The 21,374-nt window shown below is 45.2% G+C and overlaps 1 protein-coding gene across 1 annotated transcript in view; it reads right to left on the bottom strand.

Moving 5' to 3' along the window:
* Fkbp9 (FKBP prolyl isomerase 9) overlaps positions 1 to 20,160 on the bottom strand; it is a 50,608-nt gene extending 30,448 nt beyond the window's left edge. The window contains exon 1 of the mRNA XM_036182076.1: positions 19,796 to 20,160. Within this exon, the coding sequence (XP_036037969.1) occupies positions 19,796 to 20,016 (221 nt within the window). The 5' untranslated portion in view covers positions 20,017 to 20,160. The remainder of the gene's footprint in view (positions 1 to 19,795) is intronic.
* Positions 20,161 to 21,374: the final 1,214 nt, after the last annotated feature.

The raw sequence follows: 21,374 nt of genomic DNA, 5'->3' as shown, positions 1-21,374 counted from the left end.
AATGCATTCCTCATCTGTAGAATGTCAACAGTTCCCGAGTTTAATGCAATTTTTTAAGTGCACACATTCTGCTCTAATGATGCTAGTTCATTTTCTAAGAAGTTTACACATTTGGCATTGAATCCCATTTAAAAGTCCATTAAACTAAAGTAAAATATTCAAGCAATCATTTTGGTGATAGAAGAATATTGTAGGCACAGCTAACAGATCAAAAATTATTCCACATCTTTACACATTGAGTATAAAGAATTTGCAAATTAAGCCGGGCGGTGGTAGCGCACGCCTGTAATCCCAGCACTCAGGAGGCAGAGGCAGGTGGATCTCTGTGAGTTTGAAGCCAGCCTGGTCTACAAAGCTAGTCCAGGACAGGCTCCAAAGCTACAGAGACAGGTTTGAAAAACAAAAAACAAAAACAAAACAAAAGGAAAAAAAAAACAACAACAACAACCAAAAAAGAAAAAAGAAAAAATAATTTGCAAATTAAATTGAGAGTGGTTTAGGGCTTTGTTTTATTTTATTTGCTAGTCTTTATTTGGCTTTTTTTTTAATATAACTTATTTTATGTGTATGAGTGCTTTGCCTGCATGTATGTCTGTGCACTACATGCATGCCTGGTGCCCACCATCCTGGAAGTGGAGTTATGGACAGTTGTAAGCCACCACATGGGTACTGGGACTCAAACCTGGGTCCTTCCAAAGAGCAGCCAATGGTCTTATCGCAGAGCCATCTCTCCGGCCCTATTTTATTTTAAGAGCTTCGCACATGAGCACTGCATCTACTCCTCTGCCACCTCTCCCCTCCCCTCACCCCCTCCTGTGTCCCCCCAAATTTATTCTCCCTTATTTAAGTATTATTATTCCGTGTACAGACATATTGAATGGAAGCTGATGAGAAACTAGGTGCGCGACCCTTTCAGAGGGCCTGCTTCTTGCTCCAAGGGGTTTGAGGGCCAGAGAAGGAAAAGTCTCCTCAGGCGAGGATCCCAGTCAGACCACTCAGCGAGGAGAGAGGGCGCCGGAAGGCGAGTGCTATGGAGCTTCTAGCTCCCCTTCAGTTCCCTTCATGACAGAGTTTGTCCTTTTGTTCTTTCTGTCTCTCTGTGTAGCTCACAACATCTTTCTCTGCTTTCTCTGCATCTGCAGCACTGAGATCCCCGCCTATCACTTTTACTATCTGGGCTCCAGCCAAGTTCTCCACGTTGGCGGCCCTCTGACTCCCAAGTGTTACTTTCTTGGTATCTGCCAAGTGGTTCCTCCTTTTCATGATTCAGTCTTCTACCTTTCCCAGAAGTCCAACGCTCTGGCTATCCCGGGGAGTAAACTCTGTGGATTCCCTAGATGACCGTGGCTCACCCCAACACTCCTCTGTGTGTGTGTGTGTGTGTGTGTGTGTGTGTGTGTGTGTGTGTGTGTATACATACATATAATAAATATACATATACATACATATGCATGTTTATACATCTAGCACTTCTTATATGAACATAGGCTATGCAATCCCAAGGCTGATCACTTGGGATTGGACACCCATGCAGGAGCTCACTCATGGAAGAAACTGATGCTCTTAGCAGGCAGTGACCCCATGTAGCTCTTCATCTAGGGGTGAGACCTAGGCATGTCATCTGGTATTGTCATTATGCTAGATTTGTTCAGGCAACCATATTGTCGCTATTTCATGGATGTGTTTTCCCTGTCATACCTAAGGGACATTACTTAATAGCAGGCATCTGGGGACTCTGGCTCTCACAATCCCTCTTTACGCTTTTCCCTGAGCTTTGGGTGTAGGGGCTACATTACAGATGTATCGCTTCGGGTTGGGCACCCCATAGTTACTTATACTCTGCACTTTGGGCCAGTGGTGGGTCTCTATAATAATCTCCATCTGCTGTAAAAAGCAGCTTCTTTGATGAGGCATGAGGGCTACAGTTATCTGTGGGAGTAAAGATAATCATTTAGAATACGGCCTGAAATGATGCTGGTTTAGGAAAATGGTGGTGGCAGGTTCTCCTCTCAGGCCTATGACCTTTCCAGCCGTGGGACTAAACTAGGTTTACAGTGCCAGGCGTGCTTCCCTCCTGTTGAGCAGGACTTAAGTCAAATCAGACAAATTTCTAGACTCCTTTTCCTCTGTCTCCATCCCACCATAGCTGCTTCCTTACGGGTTCTTCAGATCCTTCAGATTACACACTCGCATCCAAAGATTCGGAGCTAGTGTCCACTAAGAAGAGGGAGCACATGGTTGACCTCACTCAATATAACTTAATGCACATTTTCAATAGTAACTACTATTTACAGAACATTTCTTATATGTTAGGTCAGGCAGCAAAGTGAGCTTTTCACAAAGAGCTTGAATCCTCCTTATCCTTGAAATCCTCATAATCATTACACAACACAGGTAGGTACTCAGACATTCAGTCTCCCTGGTAGTTAAAAAATTTTTTTCCAAGCTTAAAATTTAGCCAAGTGGGAAAAAAACAAAGATGTAAGAATCCAGGACTGTCGAATCCAGGACTCAGCTCCTGGCTGGCATAGGCCTCTGGAGGCTCTGCAGACTGGCAATATTGTTAATTCCTTTGATGATCAGCCTCACAGTATTAATTCCTTCCTTTGATCACCACACAGCACTGTGAGCAATGATGCAAAAATGTGTTACATACACACCCAGACACATAAAGCTCTAACAATACGAAACCAATGCTATCTCTTGCTGAAGAGGCTGGCCATCTGGAAAAACTGAAGTTGTTCTAGATTTATGCTGATCAGTGCAACTGGCACAAACTCACGCGAAGCATCAAGCCCAGAACTGGTCATGAAAACCATTTCCGCAGTGCTAGAATAAGCACTTAGGCAGCCTGTCCCACCATCCAGCTCATTCACACCTTTTATAGATGTCCCGGCTGGGGTCCTAACTGAAACAGATGGCTCACCCAGCCAGGCCATTCCAGGGAGGCCTAATGAAGGGGCTGTGCACAACTGACATTATACTCAATTCGGGAAAGACCGGATGCTTTCTCCGTGTGCTCATAAATGAAATAACGATGCCTACTTTCCCAGTTCTAGTCAACCAAGCCCTGGAAAATCTGGTGAGAGCAATTTAGCAAGAAAGTGAAGGAGAAGGCATCTGAACCGGAGAGAAGAAAGGTAAGTATCGCTGTGCTTACACATGAAACTGACAGAAATAAACCAAGCAAGGGCTCAAAAGAATTATGCACTGAAAAAATAAGAGAAATATTACTGAAAGAAATTAAAGAGGGCTGGCAAGGCAGTTGATCCAGTGACCCTTGTCACCAAGCCTGTGAACCCAAGTTTGATCCTGAGAACGCACTTGGTAGAAGGAGAGAACCAACGCCTACAGATTGTCCTCTGACCTCCATCCACACATGTGTGCACTGCACACTCTGACACACACATGCACGTGACAAATAAATGTTACAATTTTTGAGCAAAAACAAATTAAAGAAGATAAAAATAAAGGCACCCTACCATGTGTTCATAGATTGGAAAGACTTAATCTCATTTAAACACTTGCAAAAAGCCGGGCGGTGGTTGCACACGCCTGTAATCCCAGCACTTGGGAGGCAGAGGCAGGTGGATCTCTGTGAGTTTGAGGCCAGCCTGGTCTACAAAGTGAGTTCCACGACAGCTTCCAAAGCTACAGAGGAACCCTGTCTCGAAGAAAAAAAAAAAACTATTTTAGCTGGGCAGTGGTGGTGCACACCTTTAATCCCAGTACCCGGGAGGCAGAGGCAGGTGGATCTCTGTGAGTTCAAGGTCAGCCTGGTCTACAAATCGAGTTCTAGGAAAGGCGCAAAGCTACACAGAGAAACCCTGTCTCAAAAAAACCAAAAAAAAACAAAACAAAACAAAACAAAACACTTGCACTACCCAAGAGACCTACAGAGCCAAGACAATTTCTATCAAATTTCCAGTAACATTTTGCAGCAGTAGAAGAATATCCTAAAATTTATCTAAAAATGTCTAAACACCCAAATGGCCACAATAATCCTAAGAAAGAAGAGCAAATGCAGTAACTTCTGGTTCCTGACCTTGGACTGTGGAAGACTATAGAAATGAAACAGCACCCCAGATTTGAATTACAGAAACCAATGAAGCTGAACAGAGAGCCCAGAAATGAACCCTTTCATACATGATCAAGGGATCGTTGGTGGTAAGACCATGTGGTAGCAAAATACTAGGCTCCAATAACTTGTGCCAGAAAATCTGGAAATCTACATACAAAAGAACGAAGTTGGGGGGCTGGAGAGATGGCTCAGAGGTTAAGAGCACTGCTTACTCTTCCAAAGGTCTTGAGTTCAATTCCCAGCAGCCACATGGTGGCTCACAGACATCTGTAATGAGATCTGTTGCCCTCTTCTGGCCTGCAGGAATATGTGCAGACAGAATACTGTATACATAATAAATAAATCTTTTAAAAAAAAAGAACAAAGTTGGGTCTTTGCCATACGCCATCAAATGCAAAGCACATTAAAGATATAAACTTGAGATCCAAAGCTACAAAACTCCTAGAAGAAAACATGGCTCACCAGGCATAGGAATACGTACCAGCAATGGGGAGGTTGAGGCAGGAAGATGAAGGAATGAGAGGCCGGCTTAGACTTCATCTTTAAACTCCATCTCAAAAAGCACAGGGGAAAGCCTCTTAGCATGAGATTTCACAATGGTTTCTTGGGCAGCACCAAAAGCACAGGTTGCCAAAGTGGAGTTGTGTCAAACTTTAAAAAGCCTCACAGTGAAGAAAATAATCAACAAGGTGGGAGGGCCTACAGAACAGCAGTAATTATATGCAAGCCACCATAAGGTTTGAATCTGAAACATCTACCACAGACTCAGATGTTTAGCCAGCAATGCCACTTGGGAAAATTACAGAACCTCTGGGATATGAGGCCCAGCAAGTAGGCATAGGCCACTACAGGTGGCCCTTTGAAGGTTACAGCCACTTGTATTTCTGGCCTATGTTCTCTACTTCTTGCTGGCTGAGATGTAAACAGCTGCACTGCAAGCTCCAGCTGCCATGCACCAAGCTGCTCCTGCCACCACGCCTTTCCAGCCTTCATGGACCAAAACCTCTAAACTACATGAATGTAGCTGGAAGTTTTCCTGTGCCCTGCAGCTGCTTGGTCCCAAATAAACACACAGAGGCTTATATTAATCACAAGCTGTTTGGTCTATGGCTCAGGCTTCTTGCTAGCTAGCTCTAACATCTTAAATTAACCTCTTTCTATTAATCTATGTGTTGCCACGTGGCCGTGGTGTTACTGGTCTGCTGGCATGCTGCTCCCTGACTCCATCTTTCTTCTCCCTGTACCTTTGCTTAGATTTCCTGTGGGGCTATAACCTGTTTTGCCATAGGCCAGAGCAGCTTCTTTATTAACCAATGGTAGCAACACATATATATTCACAGCATATAGAAAGACCATCCCACAGCACATGACAAAATAATCCTCTCCTTCCTGAAGATGCCTCTGTCAGGCATTTTGTCCCACTGACAAGAACAATAAGTAATACACCATATAAGGGACTCATATCTAGAAAAATCTAAGAAGTCTTACAAGTCAACAACAACAAAATGACCCAACTAAAAAAAAGAAAAAACTATTTCAATAGACATTTCTTCAGAGAAGAAATACAAATGACCAACAAGCATGTGAAAAGATGTTCAATATTACCAAGCACCAAGGAAATACAAATTAAAACCATAATGTATTTTCAGAGCACTTACCACCTGTATGCCCTCCTCTGGCAAGTGCAGGTGGCCAACATACTCCCAAGTAGAGAACTCAGGTCTCGATGAGTAAGTACAGAACTCAGGTCTCGAAGAGTAAGTACAGAACAATGAATAAAATCATGTGTCGAATCCTGTGCTGTCCATATGGTAGCCACTAACCACATGTAGCTACTGAGCACTCAGAATAGGGATGTGCTGCCAACCAGGATCTAACCCACAGCCTCACATGGATCTCAAGCAGCTTGGGTTCCAGGTTCTTCTGTGATCTACACACTGCTGTGATGGACCCACTTTAGAATGCAAAGACAGTCTCCACTACCCTAGAGAAGTCAAGACCGACTGGCCCTTCTCATTGGCCTTGGTTTGGGTAGGAGGAAAGTTCCATGGACAGCACTAGAAGCCAAGTCAAAGAGTCTGGGATAGGCCCTTCCCCACCAAGGGGCTGAACACAGTCAGGGCATGAATCCATAGTACCCCTGACTCTACCCTTTCCCACCAGGCTCCAAAGCAGGTACTCACCTAGGGATTAGGGGGCAGAAAGAGAACCATCTGGAAGCCAGGCCAACAAACTGCAAATGCTACCTTCATAGGTAGCCTCTCCTGGGGTATGCTGGCACCACTACCCTCTTCCCCTAAACTCTAACTTTGCCTTCTCTGTGGCTTTCTTTAAAAATCTGCCCATATCGCCAGGCGGTGGTGGCACACGCCTTTAATCCCAGCACTCGGAAGGCAGAGGCAGGTGGATCTCTGTGAGTTTGAGGCCAGCCTGGTCTACAGAATGAGTTCCAGGAAAGGCGCAAAGCTACACAGAGAAACCCTGTCTTGAAAAACAAAACAAAACAAAATCTGCCTATATCCACCCCACTACTGCTGTTTCTCCTTCCTCGGTCCTGAATCCTAGGTTGACCTCAGTGGCTCTGTGGCTGACAAACCCAGGCTTAAATCCCAGCTCTGACTTCGAGCCAGTCAATGTTCTTCTCCGGGCCTCCTCAGTTTCCTCATCTATAAACAGAATTAAGGGGGCTGGAAAGATGGTTCAGCAGTCAAAGAGTGCTTGCTGATCTCCTAGGAGACCAGGATTTGGTTCCCAACACCCATACTGGGCAGCTCACAACTGCCTATATGTAATTCCTGTCCCATAGGCTCCAACACCCTCTTCTGGCCTCTGTGAGCACCCACACACACATGCTCATACACACACAGATACACACAGAGATACGTAATTATTTTAAACGGAATAAATTTAATAAATAGAATTCAATAATTAAAAACAATGATGGCACTATTACCTCAGGTCAGGCAGGGAGGCCACTGAAAACACAGAAAATAACCAGTGTAGATGAGCATGTGGAGAAACTCAAACCTTGTGCACTGATGGTGGGAATGCAAAATGGTGCAGCTACTATGGAAAAAGGAATGTCATCAAAATTTAACTCAGAAGTAAAAGAAGATCCAAGAGCCCTTTTTATCCAAAAGAATGAAAATCAGAGACTTGCAGAGATATTTGTGCATGATCCATACCACCCTAAAAAATGGAAGCAAGCTAAATGTCCAACAGCTGACAAATGGGGAAAAATACACAAAATGAAGGAAATAAATAAAGGAAATCATATAATTTGCTATGTATTATTAATGTACCTTGAGGCTACTTAAGTGAAATGAACTAGTCAAGAAAGATTAAACACTACATGTATAATTCCACAAAGTACATGAGCCAGACATGAGCACAGGACTTTATAATCCTGACACCTGATCGGCTAAGGCAGAAAGACAGCAAGTTTGAGGCCAGCCTGGGCTACATAGTGAACTCCAGGACTACCTAAGCAATAGTGTGGAACCCTGTCTCAAAAATGAAACATTTAAAAAAATTTAAACTCATAGAAACAAAAGTAAAATGTGGTTACCAGGAAAGTAGGGTACAGTGAAAATGGGGAGGAATTATTAGTGCATCTGGAGTTAGAAGTTTTTAAGAAAAAGTTGTCCTAGAGATCAAGCACCAACATGCATGTAATTCACACTACTACTACACACTTTTAAATGGTTACAAAAGCAAATTTTATTTTTTTAGCAAAGGGGCTACATGCACAGGTATGTACCGATGCAGAGTAATACTGGGGACAGAGCTGCTTTAGCAGCCCAAGGCCAAGAAGGGAGTGCCTTTATTACACTTGTGCTGGGAAGGACCCAGGGAGTTTGGGTAGCTAAGTGACACATGACTAGGGCTGGGATCTTTGGTTTAGAGACACAGACTTTGGTGACCCCACAGACAGGAACTAAAGATTACTACCTCACTTCCTCGGAGGACACTTCCTTCTGTCTTACCGCTGAACCCAACTAAAGCCAGAGGACATGTGGGTCCTGAATGTATGATCCGAACAGAGGAGCCTTGCAGAGTGAGTCGCCAGTGAAGCTGCTGAGAAGTGGGTCCAGAAAGGCCAAGGGAAGCCAGGCGGTGGTGGAGCACACCTTTAATCCCAGCACTCGGGAGGCAGAGCCAGGCAGATCTCTGTGAGTTCCAGGCCAGCCTGGTCTACAGAAAGAGTTCCAGGACAATCTCCAGAGTTTCACAGAGAAACCCTGTCTTGAAAAACCAAAAAGAAAAAGAAAAAGGAAAAGGAAGAAAGAGAGGCCAAGGAAACAACGCATCTAACACCCTGCCTTTCCTCTCCATTGCTCATTCACTGCCAGTTTCTGTCACTACTACCTGCCTCCAGAGAGTGATGGGATCTGTAGCACCTCCCAGTGACATTCTCCAAGATACCTCCCAATGACATTCTCCAAGATATCTGTCTAGGACAAGACCTGTGCAAGCCCAAGCCAAACCAAATCCCAGCATGGGGAGTAAAGACGATTCCCCTCTAGATGAAGGCTACTCTGAATTCTTAGCTTCAGGAGAGGAAGGGTCAGTTTCCTCTAAGAGGTTAGCCTGTGGTATGTCTACCATCCCCAGTAGAAGACCACACATCCAAGAACCTTTGGGCAGCACCAATTTGTGTTGATGCAGAAAAAGAAAGAAGACCCAAAGTTAGGTGGGGAGGGGAGAAGGTCTGGGAAGGGCTGTGGGGGTGAATATGATCAAAACATATTGTAATAAAATTTTTAAAAACCACAAGCTCAAGGAGAAAAGAAACAGCAGACTTCGAGGATAAAAATATTCTATATTTTTAAAAACACTGTAAGGTATTTTAAGCAAGATTTAGATTTTTTTTTTGTACTTTAGTAAGACTCATAATTTTGATTAGAACCACTTAGAAAAGAGAAGCATATGAGGATGTCAGGTTATACTTCATGAGACATCATACATAAAAATAATTTTAGGTTTCATAGATGAAGTTTCTCATTGGTAGAAAAAAGAAAAGAAAAAAAAAAACCTCTGGATGGTGCTAGAAAGTTATCTCTGACTCTAGAAGATCTGAGGTGTTTTCTATAAATGACTGAAACTGCAAAATGAAGTTAACATTTAAGAAAGTAGGGGGATATCTAGCTAGGGGGCTTAATTCAGCAGTACAGTGCTTGTCTAGCACACACAGAGCCCTGGGCTCAATCCCCAATACCACGACCCCTTGACGGCTCAGATCTGTGTCCTAACACTCAGGCAGTGAAGGCAAGAGGATCAGAAGTCAAGGTCAGCAAGTTTGAGACCCCGTCCCAAAAAAGAAAGGTGGTGGGGGGGGAGGGGGCACAAGGACAAGAAACAGTAGATTTCAGCCAGGACACTATTGCTGGAGGCAAGCAAAATCCGTCATACTCAACTTAGTAAACTGTCTACACAGAAGCACTCATTATTTTGCAACATATCACTTAACATAAATAAGTACTTGGTGTCTCTATTCTTACAGTGTAAATAGCAGGCTGTGCCTTTGATTATAGGTTTTTTTAACAGCAAGGAAGAACATTTGAAGGAACAAATGGCAAGCTGGGTGGCCTGGTGCATGCCCGGAATCCAAGCACTGGGGAAACTGAGGTAGGGAGGATTCAAGCCAGCCTGAGCTACACAGCAAAGCCTTCCCTCCAAAGAAGTTGTTAATATAAATAAATAAAAGAGGGATAGAGAGATGACTCCATGGTAAAGAGTTCATACTGCTGTTGCACAGGACCCCGCTGGGTGGTTCACAACCAGCCATAATTTCAGTTCTGGGGGTCTGACACCCGGTCTCTCTGGGTACCTACAAGTACACGCCTATATCCAAGAGAATACATATCATCTAAAAATCTTTTTAAAAAGGTAAAAGAACGAATAGTAAAAGGAATCCATAAAGCCTCGCATGCCTTCCCTCCAAAGGGACGGAAGGAATGGTAAAAATGGCCAAAATAGGCCAGGGATGGCAATAAAACTCTGAAAACTTTGAAAGCAACTAGAACAGAGTGGGTCTAAATGAGAAGACACAGATCCAAGAGTGTGTAACCCAAGATACGGCCAAAGGCCCGTCTGGTGGGCCTCCTCACCCTAGAGAGGCTAGAGCAGGGCAGCAGAAGAACCACACCTGCCTGAGAGCCCCTTCTCAATTCTTAGCAGCTGGGCAGCTAGAACTCTAAGTTAAATACCTAACCAGTGCATATACATCACTATTGTTTATTTGTTGTACCTGGAATTTGAGTCCATGGTCTCACGTGCTTTTAATTTTTTTTCTAATGTGTATGAGTGTTTTGCCTGCATGTCTGTGTACCACATGTACGCTGGTGTCTGTGAAAGTCAGAAGAGGACATCAGATCCCCTGGACCTGGAATTCCAGAGGCTTATGAGACACCATGGTGGGTTCTGAAAATAGAACCCCGGTCCTCTGGAAGAGCAGCAATGCTCTTAACCATTGAGCCATTTCCTCTGCCCCACGGCCTCACATTCCTATCACTGAACTACACCCCCTGCCTACATTATTTGTTATATTAATTTTTTTTAAATAAATTGGTGGGGCTGGAGAGAAGAAGGCTCAGTGGTTACAAGTATTCATTATGCTTGCAGAGCAGAAGACTTGGGTTCGGTTCCCACTACCCACACAACCATTCACAACTACCTTGTAACGCTCGTTCCAGGGGACCCAACACCCTCTGCTGACCTCCACAGGCTCCAGCATGTACATGGTGCACAAACACTCGGGCACATTCACATGCACATAAAAATAAAAAATTAAATGGCATATGCTTAGACAATCCTTTGCTTAAATTACTCTTACCTCAGATCCAGAGACAAAAGAAAAACGGCCATCCCAGAGGAGGCAGACAATTCTCCTCTCAGTTCTGTTATACACATCAGCTAAGAGGAAAAGAGTCAGCTTGCTTCAAATTCTAGTTTAAGATTCTTTGGACAACTCAAAACGGAAAACAATGTTTTCAACAAAGACTACCAAGGCTAGCAGAGCAGTCCCAGCCGCTCCAGGGGCTGGGGCAGGAAGATCTGCTGAACCCGTGAATTTGAGCCAATCCTGGGCAACACTGCCTAGCACAAATCTTAACAGGTCTTATTAATAAAAACAAACCTGGAGCCAGGTACTGGGGTCAATGCTGAAAGATCAGAGGAGCAGAACAAGCCACAGCCACCTCACCTTGTCAATTCTTCAGCTGATGTTTCCTCAGACTGGAGGCCTCTCAGCTAAACTGTGTGGTCAAAAGCCTAAAAGCTTAACCAGCTCTAGTTCCTGGTCCTCACACCTTATATACCTTTCTGCCATCACTTCCTGGGATTAAAGGCTCACTTCCTGGGATTAAAGGCGTGAGTCACTATGCCTGGCTATTTCCAGTGTGGCCTTGAACTCACAGAAATCCAGATGGATCTCTGCCTTAGAAATGCTAGGATTAAAGGTGTGTGTGCCACCATTTTCTGGCCTCTGTATCTAGTGGCTGTTCTGTTCTCTGACCCCAGATAAGTTTATTACGGCGCACAATATTTTTGGGGAACACAATACCACCACAACACTGTGAGAGATCCTGTCTCAAAAATAAACAGAACACACATGGTGGCAAACACTTCCAATCCCTATACTTAAGAGACTGAGGCAGGAAGATGTCAAGTTGGAGCCCAGCTGGGGTGACATAGGGAGTCCTTCCATCTCTATCTCAAAACAACACACACACACACAAAAAGGATATCCAAGACTGCCATGTGGAAAATACACAAGAAAAAGCAGCCCTGAGTATGGAAGCCACCTTAGATGCCTCCAAGTTAGTTCAGTTTCCCCCATGCCAACTCAAGGTGGCTGCCTCACCTGGGATCTGCTTCACACGACAACTGTGGTCCTGACATAGCAGCCCTTACTAAAGGGGACGAAGACTCTCCTCCTTGCAGGGTGAGTGGCCCTCTCCCCTGGTGACATTCCTCCACTAGAAATGGATGCACTAGAAATTGGCTGCAGACTCAAGGGGGGGCCCGGGAGGTCTGACTCCCCTGCCTCCCACCCTCCACACCATACACTCCCAAAGGTGGCTGGGCTTCCCAGATGCTTTGTGCAAGAGCATTTCTCTCAAGCAGCCACGTCTACTAGCAGCTAATGGGACCTGGCAGGATTAAGACACCAGTAAATGATCTGGCAAGCTACCTGTCTGCTGCCCAGATGGAAAAATGAAAGAAGGTTGTGATGAAGGAAAAGAAGAGGGAACAAAGAGTGAGCAGGCGGGAGCTGGGATGATCTCCAGCCCATTAAAATATTAAAAGAAAACATTTCAAAGCAAAGTCCAGCTGTCACGTCCCTGTAACAGAGTATTCCTCTTAAGCAACTGCAAATTAAAATGTTAGGTTCCTATAGATAATTCTTAACAAGGGCTCAGTCAGAAAAACACACCCAAGTCAAACCATTCTTACGAATCTAGAGTAACTTGCAATGCCCCACCGAAAGAATCAAAAATCCTGCCGATAAATCTTCCCAGGGTGGGGTGTCTTGTCAACCTGCCAATAGCCTCTAGGGACCCTCATAGGAAGAGTACTTTCCCCTAAGTCAGAAGGAATCCCAAGGCTCATACCTCACCAGCTGCTCATCTCTGCTCTTGCCACACTACATTCACAGTCTAAATTCTGCCTGCCTGTGAGTGTGCCCTGACTAGTTGCTCATCATTTCTCTCTCCGAGTCCACCCCGACGCCATCCCAGGTGCTACCCAGCTCGGTGGCTCTTCTCTAAGGACCGGGCTTACCGAAGGGATGTGCCTGAGTCCCAACTTCAACAGACTTATAACTGAATGCCTATACAGAAGACAGCTCACCCAAATGGAACCAACCAAATTGTCTCCCAGGAATCTGAACTTGAGATAGAGTCTGGCTAGTTGTGTGTATAGCATGGAAAGCTGGCTCTCCTCTGAGGAGACCTCCTATGCAGTCCCTTGGGGATCTGGAGAAAGTCATCAGAGATTCTTCCAATAACTCTCTCTGCTCTCTGCTCTGGAATAGGTTTCGGTACTTTTCTCTGTTATATCCCAACATTAGAAACCAAATTGAATAAATATGCTAAATAAATCTGCAACAAGGCTAGGGTGCCCTACTCATAATCCATCCACTGAAGACCTCCTGGATACTCTACACAAAAACCTCCAATAGCTACCAGGGCTTCTATGGAATGGCTCCTCCACACCCGACCAGCTCTGGGTCTTCTGCCTCCTGGTCCAACTATCCGGGCTTTTCTTTTCTCTCCTCTGCTTTTCTTTCCTTTTTCTGTTCCTTGGGCATGCACTGTTCATGCCTAGGCTTTGCCTGCACCCCTTTCACTCTTAAAGACACTCTCTACATTGAAGAAATAAAATCCCATCAATTCTCAAGGCCTATCTCAAGCATCCGGTCTTCCCCAGCAGACAGAAATCCCTTCTCATTGGAACTGGCAGAGGCCTGAATGTCTGCCACTCACACGGCACTCTCTGCATGCCAACTGACTTACAAGAGGCAGAGACAGTACCTCGGAGTCCAGAAATTAGTTATCATCAGGATGTCCAATGTCATCACACCTTTCTGTGCCTAGTGCTACATCCCCACCTCAGGACCTCCTACTGCTCTCTCTGTCTCTACAGCTCTCACCAACTTGTCCGGCTGTGTAACTTAGAGTAACTTAGTGTCCTTCCACTAGAAATGTGAGCTTCATCAAGTCGGGTTCTGTTTTCTTCACACTGCTACATCTCCAGTACCCGGAAGAGTAGGCTCCCAATAAGTATTTGTTTAATGAATACATGAATGGGTGAGTGAATGAATATGCAGCCAAATGAGATCCATCAAATCTATGGCTCTTTCGGAGGCAGGGTTCTCAAAGGCCTGTCTTCAGGACAGCTGGATCAGTAGGGAACTTGTCACCAATGCAAATTCTTCTTGGACCCAAACCCCAGAGCTAGCAAGTCAGAAATGGTGTAGTGATCTCTCCAGGTTACTTTGATGCATTTAGTTTGGAAGCTAGAGCAGTACAAGTTGAGCTACCCACCAAGGAATCAGTGGGAGGGCACATGCAGCTAGGCCTGAAGGCTGTGAATGAGCCAGGGCAATGGAAATGAAAACATATTCAACTTTGGCCCCAGAAGGAAATCAGAGCTCCTGAAAGTACTGTTCCCCTTACTCTCATGCCTAGGAATGCTATGGCACTCCTAAGATGAATTTGGGAAGGCTGACCAGGAGCTCCACAGCGCCAGCAGATGGAGGCTGCCATCTGCCTGTAAGTGTACAAATTTGAAAGACATTATAAGACAGTTCTGTTAGTAATATAAGTTAGGATAGAAAGTGAATCAGTGTAGAGAGCTGCGTGCAGCCGCACCTTAAAGATGGTGCCAGCTTCCCCTCTACACCTTCCCAATGGTGAGCGTTCTCTATGATAAATAACTCCTTAATTGGCTAAGGCTGAGAATCTGGCTTGCTTACGGGCACCTGGACCTATTGGTAGTGCCCACGTGGTGTATCAGGGTTGGCTACCCAGTGATTACTTAAGGCTGTGAGAGGGTTTCCCCGGGGTCAGAAGTCAGAAAATTGTTCAAGGTTCCTGAGTAAACTGCAGAAAGAAGAGCCTGGTGTTGCGTCTTCCTTGCTGGTCGAGGCGGTCGTGGCAAATCAGATACATTTTGGACTTACCAAAATAGGATAGTAATGGAATTATTTTCTCTGAATATAATATAAATATGAATGGACAAGACATTTTTAAGTGTTTATTGCTTGTATATATGGTATATAGTCATTGTACTTTTGTATATAGTTTTTCTTATATTAGTTATAACTTTTTCCTTTTTTTTCTTTTTATTAAAATAGAAAAGGGGAAATATGGTGATATTTTATTTGTACTGAAATGTGATTTTATTTGTATGTTAATAAAGTAGCCTGAGGTTCAGAGCTAATAGCAAGCCATAGCAGAAGCTGGGCAGTGGTGGCACACACCTTTAATCCAGATCACATGACAGGAAGATCTCTGTGTGTTCAAGGATACAGCCAGCATGGAGACACACGGCTTTAATCTCAATACCAACCATAGAAGACCTGGAGGTCTGTATAGACAGGCAGTGATGAGGAGGTCATGTGGTTGGGTTTACAACCAATGAGAAGGCAGAACAGAAAGTCTATAAAAAAGACAGGACACAGGAAGTAGATCTCTTGCAAAGAGGAAAGACAGAGTAGCAGTGAAGGGTAAGGTTTTCAGCTCTCAGCTATTGCTCTGACCTCTTGGCTTTTAACTCTGTATTTGACTCTGTGTTTCTTATTTAACAAGATGGTTACATCTACATCATCTGCAACAGTGGACGTGGGAGCATGTTCACAAGCCCACAGAGGTTAAACAAAGCCACATCCAAAGCCATGGCCAAGGGCTGAAGGTCTGGTCATCTTGGTGACTGGATGTCCATATGCAGAAAAAGAAAAAGGGGAAAAAAAAAAAAAAACTCATGGCACAAAAAACACTTGATCGTTTATGACTCTACTCGGAATGCAAGTCATCATTTTCTTTTCTTTTTTAACAGTTACTTATGAGGGAGGGGGGGTTGAGTCATGAGGCATGGCAGCAAGCCTCTCTACTCACTGAGCCATCTCATCAGGCCAGCAGTTGCCATTTTATTCTGGCAAAACCCCCAAGGCAGGCAAAATCCAAACTCGTAGATTTCTCCTGTCTACACACACTTTGTGTAAGACTACCACAGTTAAGGGCTAGAGGGATGGCTCAGTGGACACCGTCACAGTGCTCTTTAAGCAGACACAGGCTGGGTTCCCAGCAGCCGCGTCAGGCAGCTCACTACTGCCTGTAACTCCAGCTCTCTCGGGGATCCAAAACCTCTGGCCTCTGAGGGCACCTGCATGTGTCCCATATCCATACACAGACACACAATTAAAAATAATAAAAACCTTTTTTAAAAAAGAGACTATCAAACTCATATCCCAACATTCCACAAATTCCAAAGGAAGAAAGACCCAAGGGGGAAACAATGAAGCGGCTCCTCAGTGTCTGGCCCTTCCCGTTCAGTCTTCCATTGGCAGCCACCTGTGAAAGGAGAATGTGCTCCCTGAGCCCAGGACTCAGTCTTCACGGACTTTCTACCTTAGACACACATGGTCCATATCCAGAAAGCAAGATTCTACCAGTCCTGGCTATTACATTGTTTCCTATAAATATGCAGAATTCTATGCCAATTAAAAGTTTTTAAAGTCTTTTTAATTGTTTTTAAATCTTCACCTCTAGCTTCTGCCTGTCACTTCCCCACTCTTCCTTCAATTCTTCCTCAGACCTCATTTCTGCAACACCATACACCCACCACCATGCCCCCTCCCCCACCAAACCCTCCTCCCTAGCTCCGCGATAGTACATTTCAGTGTTCCTTAGGTCTTCCCCTGCAGTCTAGGGACTCCATCCTGACACCTCCCTCTTGCACATGCACAACATATAGCTAACCCTTCTATGTGAATCAATCGCTTCTCTCTTTCCTCCCACTGCATTTATGGGCTGACTACAGAACATAGATTATGGTCATAAACTGCCTGCACTGAAATCCCCACAGGACCACCTGGTTCTTAATTGCCTAGGGATTGTCATTTGGACATTCTTCACCTCACTTTCTTCATCTGTAATGAGATCTTGTGAGGGCAGATGCATTCTTCTGAGGTGAAAATAATTAAACTATGTAAGGCACAGGGTAAAACTAGGTCTGGCCTTTTGTAAGACAGTGCAGGCCAGGCTATTCTCACCGTGCCTAGCTCACCATTTCATAATTACTTGATTAAGCTAAATGACAGGATCAGAGAAAACCATAAGAGACTAGACCTCCTGAGGGAAGACAGGGCATAAATGCTATGGTAGTACCAAGGTGTTCTTTCCACTGTCCTATACTGCCTCACAGTGGCAGCCACACCCCCAGAGAGGGGAACCTGTTCTAATGGGAATTATTAATTACCTTCAGTTCAAGAAAAACAAAATCATTCCCTATTTTATGATGAGAGGAACAAATCAAAGAAGACACACAAATAATCAATGAGCACATGAAGAGATGCCCAACATCTTTAGGGAAATGAGGATCAAAATCTAGATGATGGGTCAGCAATACAGCTCCGTCAGGAACAGAGATTGCCAGCAAGCCCAACACCCTGAGTTCAACCTGTGCATCATCCCCAGGATGTGCACAGTGAAAGAAGAGACTCAACACCAGCAAGCTGAGCTCTGACCTCCACACTTGTACTGTGGCATGCATGTGCATGTACACTCGAGAGTGTGTGTGTGTGTGTGTGTGTGTGTGTGTGTGTGTGTGTGCACAATAAGAAAATAAATGGGATTGGGGGATTTGGTTTTGTTTGTTTTTTTTCCAAGACAGGGTTTCTCTGTGTAGTTTTGGTCCAGTCCTGGATCTCGCTCTGTAGACCAGGCTGGCCTCAAACTCAGAGAGATCTGCCTGGCTCTGCCTTCCAAGTGCTGGGATTAAAGGCATGAACCACTGCCACCCAGTGGCATGTTTTGTTTTGTTTTATTTTGTTATGTTTTGTTTTGTTTTGTTTTGTTTTGTTTTGTGACAGGGTTTTACTGTGCAGCTCTGGCTGTCCTGGACTGGAACACACTATGTAGACCAGGATGGCCTCAAACTCACAGAAATCTGCCTGCTGTTTGCACCACCATGCACAGAAAATGTCATTTTTAAAGACAATAAAAATGTTAAAAAGAACATGAAGAAATAGGAACACAGAGGGAAAGAATGACAGGCGGTTCAGTGCATTATGGAAAACAACTGGACCTCAAAAACTAAACACAAGTTACATGTGATTCAATAATTCCACTCCTAGGTATTTATATATCCAAAAGAAATGAGAAATATGTTCAAAACAAATCTCATATATAAATGTTCACAACATCATTACTCACAATGGCTACAAACTATAAATAAAACAAATGTCCACTGAGTGACAAAATGTGCTGCATCTACACAAGATGTGTATGTGTGTGTGTGTGTGTGTGTGTGTGTGTGTGTCCACTAAATGGAGGAAAGTTCTGTCATGCTAACCATGGGTGAAACTTGGAAACATTATAGGAGGTAGAAAAAAAGCCAGACACAGAACACCATAAATTGTATTGTATTATTGTATAACTCAATTTTCTATGAATGTCCAGAGAAGTAGCTTCCAGGGAGCTCGGATGCGGGGGAGGAGATGGAAGGTGGGAGATGCCCAGCATTTTTCTTGAGTGATAGAAACACTCTAGAACTAGATAGTTGTGGTGTTTATACAACACTCAATGACTATATTAAAACCCATCAAAGTGTATAACCTATTTTTTCAGTGTTTTTTTAACACATTATTCATTTATGGAGGCTGTACCATGCATGACATTCATGTGGAGGTCAGAGGACAACTTGCGTGTGTCATTTCTCTCCTTCCACTATGTGAGTCCCAGGAAGTGAATTCAGGTCATCAACCTTGGCAGCAAGTACCTTAACCATTGAGCTACCTCACCAGCACTAGACATTCTAGGAGAACTGCATGCCATGCGAATACCTCGACAAAGCTGGTGGGTATAAAAGCAACTACGGAAACCACTGTATTACTAGGTCTGGGGCTATAAGGCAGTAACGGAGAGCTTGCCTAGAATATCCAAGCCCTGTGTTCAATCTCCCCGTGTGTCCCCCCAAAATACCTAACGGTAAAGATGACCATATCTAAGCACTTGCTCTGTGCCACACAGTACCAACAAACTAAATCGCTTTTACACACTCACTACCTGCAATTTCAAAAAAAAAAAGAAACAAGGGTGGCTGCTTGTGGATGTTCATAAGCCCACTCAGGCACACAGCAGAGTGAACAGTTCCCTGCCTAGTGGAGTGCCTCACCACCAGGGCACAGCCCAAGGTTAGCAACAGCAGCCTGGGAGAGAAAAGAGGCTGATGTGAGCGCAAGACTTGAAGACAGGTTACGCAGGCAAGTCCACAACAGGGTAGCTCTAGGCCATCTCTCCCAGTTTTTGTGAAGCCGGAAGGGGAAGGCACGAGACGTTACACACAGGCAACTGCATTTGAATTCCCATAGCCTGAGTCCACCGTTTGCATAGGCCTGGTGAGTCTTGGTTACCTCGCTGGTTTTAAAAAAGAAAAAAAGAAAAAAAGGAGGAGGAGGAGGAGGAGGAGGAGGAGGAGGAGGAGGAGGAGGAGGAGGAGGAGGAGGAGGAGGAGGAGGAGGAGGAGGGGAGGAGGAGGCGGCGGCAAGGTTCTTCTTGGAATTCCAAACATATTTAAATGAGCTCATGCATATTTATAGTATACAAAACAGACCGGTGTCTAGTTCCTCAACAGTGTAGTACTGTGGCTGCGAATACCAACCACTGCCTCCTCCTCCTAGACCTCAGTGCTACCACGCACTAGACACTCAAGGGATGAAATTCAGGGGCCAGTCGTGAGGGACCGTCAGGGGGGGCAGCGGGCGGGCATCACTCGCTCTTGGAGGTCTCCTGGAGTGGCCATTTTACATGACTGTGTGAAAGCATGTGCCGCTGAACCCGTCAGAGAAGGAGGAAGGGATTGTCCCGACCCCAATCCCCAGGTCCCACCTACCGCTGAAGTCGCGAGCGGGAGGGGACGCTCAGCCTACCTCCAGGGGCAGGAGGAGGGCTGGCGGAGGGCCCTGGGGAGTGAAGGGGCACGGGGTACCTGGAGTCGAACTTCTGGCCATCGAGGAAAGTTCCCACGTAGTGGTAGCGCACGAAGTCGCCGCTGCTCACCGTGCGCGGACACTCGTCGGGCACGAAGCGGCGCTCGATCTGAAGCTCCGAGCTCACACCCAGGCCCGCCACGGGCGCCGCCTGCCCGGTCACCCAGAGCAGCAGCAGGAGCAGCGACCGGGGCCGCCAGCCCCGGGCCCCGAACGCCATCGCACGGCCTGGACTGGAGCGCCGAGGGGCAAGGCTGGGTGCGCCGCAGCAGCGTTGCAAACGTGGAAAGGTCTCCCGGCGCGCCCCGGGCCGCAGCGCCCGCCCCCCGCCGCCCGCGTCCGCCCCTAGTCCGGCCGAGGGGAGGAGCCGCGCCCTAGCGGAGAGGGGGGTCGAGCTCCCGGGAGTCCCTCTGCCCTCCCCGCGTCCCGAAGCTCGGAAAGGACCGCTGGGCTCGGACCGCCAGGCCCCGCGCCTGAGCTCTGCAGGTCCCAAGAGACTTTCAAGTCCAACGTGGCAGCGGATCCAATTTCCCCTTGCTGCTGTGGGAAAGGAAGGAAACTTGAGTCTTTTTTAAAAACTTAGTTACTGTAGTGTACTCAGTAAACAGGCTGGAACCATCCCTCGGGATGTCTTTGAGTTGCTGTGGACTAATGTGATCAGTGAACGTTAAGTTCCCACACATGTGACAAGCGTGTGTAATATCCTAGAAGCTACTCACTAGTTAAAATACATCCCTCGATTTATTAAAACTTCGGAATATTAAAAGTAAGTCACCAGGGCTTTCTTAACTTGTTTTGGAATGTTAACAAATAATCCAGATACCAAAAACCTAGAAAAGACATCAACAAAAGAGAAAAAGTAAACAATGGACACCAAACAATTTATTTTGTTAAAAAGGCAAAAGCTCCTGTATTAAAGAATTGATGTTCAACAAAGGCAGCATGACATGCCTTGGATGAAGGACCCTCTCTTCCATGAGTGGTGCTGGGGACCTAAACATTCTTGCATGCAGAATGAACTAGAACCCTATCTCTTGCTGTACACAAAGGTCAACTCAAAACGGGTCAAGACGTAAATGTAAGCAATGAAACTATTGGAGAAAGCATGGGGTCAAAGGGCTGGAGAGATGGCTCAGCACTTAAGAGCACTGGCTGCTCTTGCAGAGGACCTGGGTTCAATTCCCAGCACCCACTCACCAGCACCTACTCGGCAGCTCCTCCCTGTAACTCCCCTTCCAGGTGATCCGAGGCCTGTGGGAACTGAAGATGTGGTACAGAGACATATATGCAGGCAAAACACCCATATACACAAAATAAATATTAAAAAAAAACATAAAAATAAAACAGAGAAACAGGTCGAGACATTGATCTAAGTGGGGATTTTTTTTATGAGATTCCAAAAGCATGGGAAACAAAGTTCAACTAGACATAGGGAATTATATCAAATCTAAAGCTGGCATTAAGAAAATAATAAAATAAAAGTTAAAAAAAAGGAAATAATTAACAAAGGGGACTGCCTCCAGATGGGAGGACCCATTTGCCTCCTATTCATCTGGCAAGCGATTCCTTTCTAGACTA

This window comes from Onychomys torridus, chromosome 3 (genome assembly GCF_903995425.1).
Source record: "Onychomys torridus chromosome 3, mOncTor1.1, whole genome shotgun sequence".
Classification (NCBI taxonomy): Eukaryota; Metazoa; Chordata; class Mammalia; order Rodentia; family Cricetidae; genus Onychomys; species Onychomys torridus.
Note: the sequence above shows the minus strand (reverse complement) of the source record. Positions and strands in the feature narration are given on the sequence as shown.